Source organism: Thunnus maccoyii, chromosome 19 (assembly GCF_910596095.1).
Source record: "Thunnus maccoyii chromosome 19, fThuMac1.1, whole genome shotgun sequence".
Taxonomy (NCBI): Eukaryota; Metazoa; Chordata; class Actinopteri; order Scombriformes; family Scombridae; genus Thunnus; species Thunnus maccoyii.
Genome location: NC_056551.1, coordinates 12,533,371 through 12,536,772, shown reverse-complemented (window position 1 = coordinate 12,536,772; position 3,402 = coordinate 12,533,371). Strand labels below are relative to the sequence as shown.

At 44.7% G+C, this 3,402-nt stretch overlaps 1 protein-coding gene across 1 annotated transcript; it reads right to left on the bottom strand.

Moving 5' to 3' along the window:
* Positions 1–1,987: 1,987 nt before the first annotated feature.
* nrarpa (NOTCH regulated ankyrin repeat protein a) lies at positions 1,988–3,402 on the bottom strand. Its single transcript, XM_042395361.1, has 2 exons — positions 3,093–3,402; positions 1,988–2,892 (listed from the first exon to the last, which is right to left on the bottom strand). The coding sequence occupies exon 2, from the start codon at positions 2,362–2,364 to the stop codon at positions 2,026–2,028; it is 339 nt and encodes a 112-aa protein (XP_042251295.1). The 5' UTR covers positions 2,365–2,892; positions 3,093–3,402; the 3' UTR covers positions 1,988–2,025.

Below are 3,402 nucleotides of genomic sequence, written 5' to 3'. Positions count from 1 at the left end.
AAAGTCTTCATCGTCCAACAGTAATAGGGTCCTGCTCAGTAGTAGTAACTATTCCAAAGCCTTGGCTCCTGCAGTTACCCCGTACAAACACTGGGGGCGCACAAGGCTCCGCATATTTTGTGCAATAAAACTCCCTGCATTTACAAGTCATGCGATACAATTCCATTTTTTTTTTGTATGACTGGAAAAATAGAAAAACAAAAACAGGCTGATGAAGACAGAGAGAGAGAAAGAGAAAATTGGAGGTTTATAGGGAAAACATGCAACAATGGCAGTGTATGTGTGTGTGTGTGTGTGAGAGAGAGAGAGAGACAGAGAAAAAGACAGACAGACAGAACCACAGACTCCCTTTCAGAAAGGCAAAATGATGCTTGTCAGAATTGGTTTGGTTGTAGTGTAAAATAAACTGTCCCGACTGAGGATGCAGGAATGGGGGGGTGGGGGGGTTCATTGCATCTTCTGAGTGAAGTCCATCCATCTGTCTGTTAGGCTACATAGCAAAACAAAAAACAAAAACATACTGGCATGTAGATGACCACAGACAAACTGTGAATCTCTTCAGACTCCAAACAACGTGGCAGAGTGGTGAGAGAGCTGAACAACTTGAGAATACTTAATAGTCGAGGTAGCTGGCAAAAGGCAACCAAACAAAGTCCTTTGATGGGAGAGAGAGAGAGAGAGAGGGAGAGAGAGTGAGAGAGGGAGAGAGAGGGGGAAAGTCCTCATCAGGGTCAACAGGCTGTAACAGAGGGGTTTCTGGGATGGTTTACCTCCACACGGGACAGTTTATACTACGAGTCTGAAGCAGCTTGCGTCACCCTAGATATTCTTACACTTATAGATTTAAAAAAAAAAAAGAAGAAGAAGAAGAAGAAGAAGAACCACAACATATTTAAAAATGCATCTTCTCAATGTACCTTCATAAATACAAAAAAAAAACCCAGCCTGCTTTCACAGTGATGACTAGGATGTTAATAAAATACTGAAAGGAGATTATAAAGTGAATTCCAAATGCGACTTTTTTTGATACAAAGCGAAAGCAGCGGTTTTAGTAACACAATGACCATTGGCAAAGTGGTCGCACTGGCCTGAAAAAGTTGGACGCCAGCATGGCAAGATCTGCAGAGCGCATTCAGCTACTGTCTCTTTTTTTTTTTCTTAAAAAAAAAAAACAGAAACAAAGTAAAGCTATTGTGTACAGTACTTCACAACATTGATGAAGCCATTTGTTGTTACATAATGATTACACATCTGAAAAGCGTGTTGGATAGCCATAATGCCGCTCTTTGAGTTAAAAAAAAAAAAAATCAATTAATTTTTAAAAAAGAAACAGACCTCTGGTAGCCAACAGAGGGCAACCCTTCTTCTCTTGTTCATGTGTCTTCCCTTTCAGATATTCCAGCATGCAGCCATGTAGCATCAAGTGCCGTGTTTCATATAAAATAACTTAAAAAAAGGGTTTTAACAATGAGGAGCAACAGGTCAAATCTGCGCCCCCTCCCACAAAGAAACTATTCAACTATACTGAGGATGGGAGGTCATGTATAGAAAAAAAAAACTGGGCCATCTGCACTCTGGAGTCCAAACACACACACACATCTGATGCACAAAGACCGGCTTCTTTTATAGTGGACGACACGATCTAGTATACACATTCAAGAGGAAAGCTTTAGTACCAACAAACTCACCGAAATGGCGTTTTCTTTTGTTAAAAGATTCGTGTTGAAGCCCTTGGTGTGTGAACCATGTGGTGTTTCACTCAGGAGTGCAGAGAGGGCCCCGTTTGGTTTACAGTGAGGGAAGATTATTGTGCAGGTCTATTTTTTATTTCCTTTTCATATAATTTGGCACAACTATGTAGATAATGGCAGGTTTTTTTTTAATTTTTTATTTATTTTTTTGCTTTTACAAGAGCCTGGCTTTCCCGTGTGTTGCAGTTTTATGTTCTACTTCTTGTTGTTGTTTTGTTATTTCTCTTTTCTTTTTTTCTTTCTTTTTTTTTTTTTACCTGACAGCAGAGACAGATCACCGGGCGCCAGAGGAGTACTTGGCCTTGGTGATGAGGTATAGCACAATGTCTTGGTGGCCCCCGAAGGCGGCGATGTGTAAAGCGCTCCACCCTTCCCTGTTGGCCAGCCGGATATCTGCACCAAACTTCACCAGCAGTTTTACCAGCTCCAAGTTCCCGTCAATGACGGACTGGTGTAGAGCCGTCTGTCCTTCTGGCCCAAAGGAGTTGACGTTGAACTCGCAGTTTGTCATGTTCTGCAGCAACGAGTGCAGCTCCTTGGTGTTGCCCTTCTTCACCGCCTCCTGGAAAACCCTCTGCGGCGCGGAGCAAGTCGACACATCCGCCTGGCTCATGGTTGCAGCTCGCTGGAGGGTGGTGGTGGGGGGTGGGGGGTGGAGGGACCAATAATCCTGCCTGGGTTCTAAAGCTGATAATAATCGTCTTCTCCCTGTTGAGCGTCTCTGGTCTGGTAACAATGCCACAGTTACACTGGATTATAACCAGTTATTAAGGCACTTTAAAGTACTAAAACAGAAAAAAGATAACTGTATATATCCCAAAAAGGACAAGAGAGGAAATAACACACTTGGTGTGCAAAAATGTTAATATTTGAGAGATCCTAAAATCCCTAAAACATAAAGGGTGCTCTCAAGCAATCCAGGGGTCTCTAGATGTAGTTTCCCCTCTGTAGCAGCAGCAGGTAGCCTAAAGCAGGGGATGGAGAAGAGAGACACCTCCGACTTCACTTGGGGAAGTTAGAAGTTTTGAGCACTATCTCCACAGGGCAGCCTCCTCGTTGCTGGATCCCCGCAGGTTTTCCTTGACCTGTTTCCTGGCTACACGTCCTGGTTATATGTCGCTGTTCATGTGGCCAGGGGGGTCTGAGAAAGACAACAAAAAAAAAAGACAAGAGAAGTCCGCATGAATCCCGATTCCTCACCAACAGATTGCGACAGGGACCCCCACATTCCGCCACATCCAAGAGTGAGAGATGAGACTTCCGTGCGCACACGTTTACGCACGGATACATTTGCCACTAAATATGTCTGGAAATGTAATCCGCTGCAGATTTGTGACTTACCTCTGACAAATGGACGGGTCCGTAGCGACGAAAATGATAGAAATCCACCGTGTGGCCCGGTCTGTGTCCTCCGCGCGGTCCGAGTCTCTGCCCTGCGCTGCGCTCTGGGGGAATATTTTACGCGTCCTTTATTTGCATGACAATACCTTCCCAAAGAATCAACTGTGGAGGAATGGGCGGAAACCCGGGGAGGTTATAGGCTGCCGGCTCGGTGAGGAGGAGGGACCAGGGCGCTGTGAATGTGCAGGGAGGGGGCGTGGTCTACCTAAGGGGGGAGCCAAATGTTGCTGCAGAGATATTAAACAAGCCG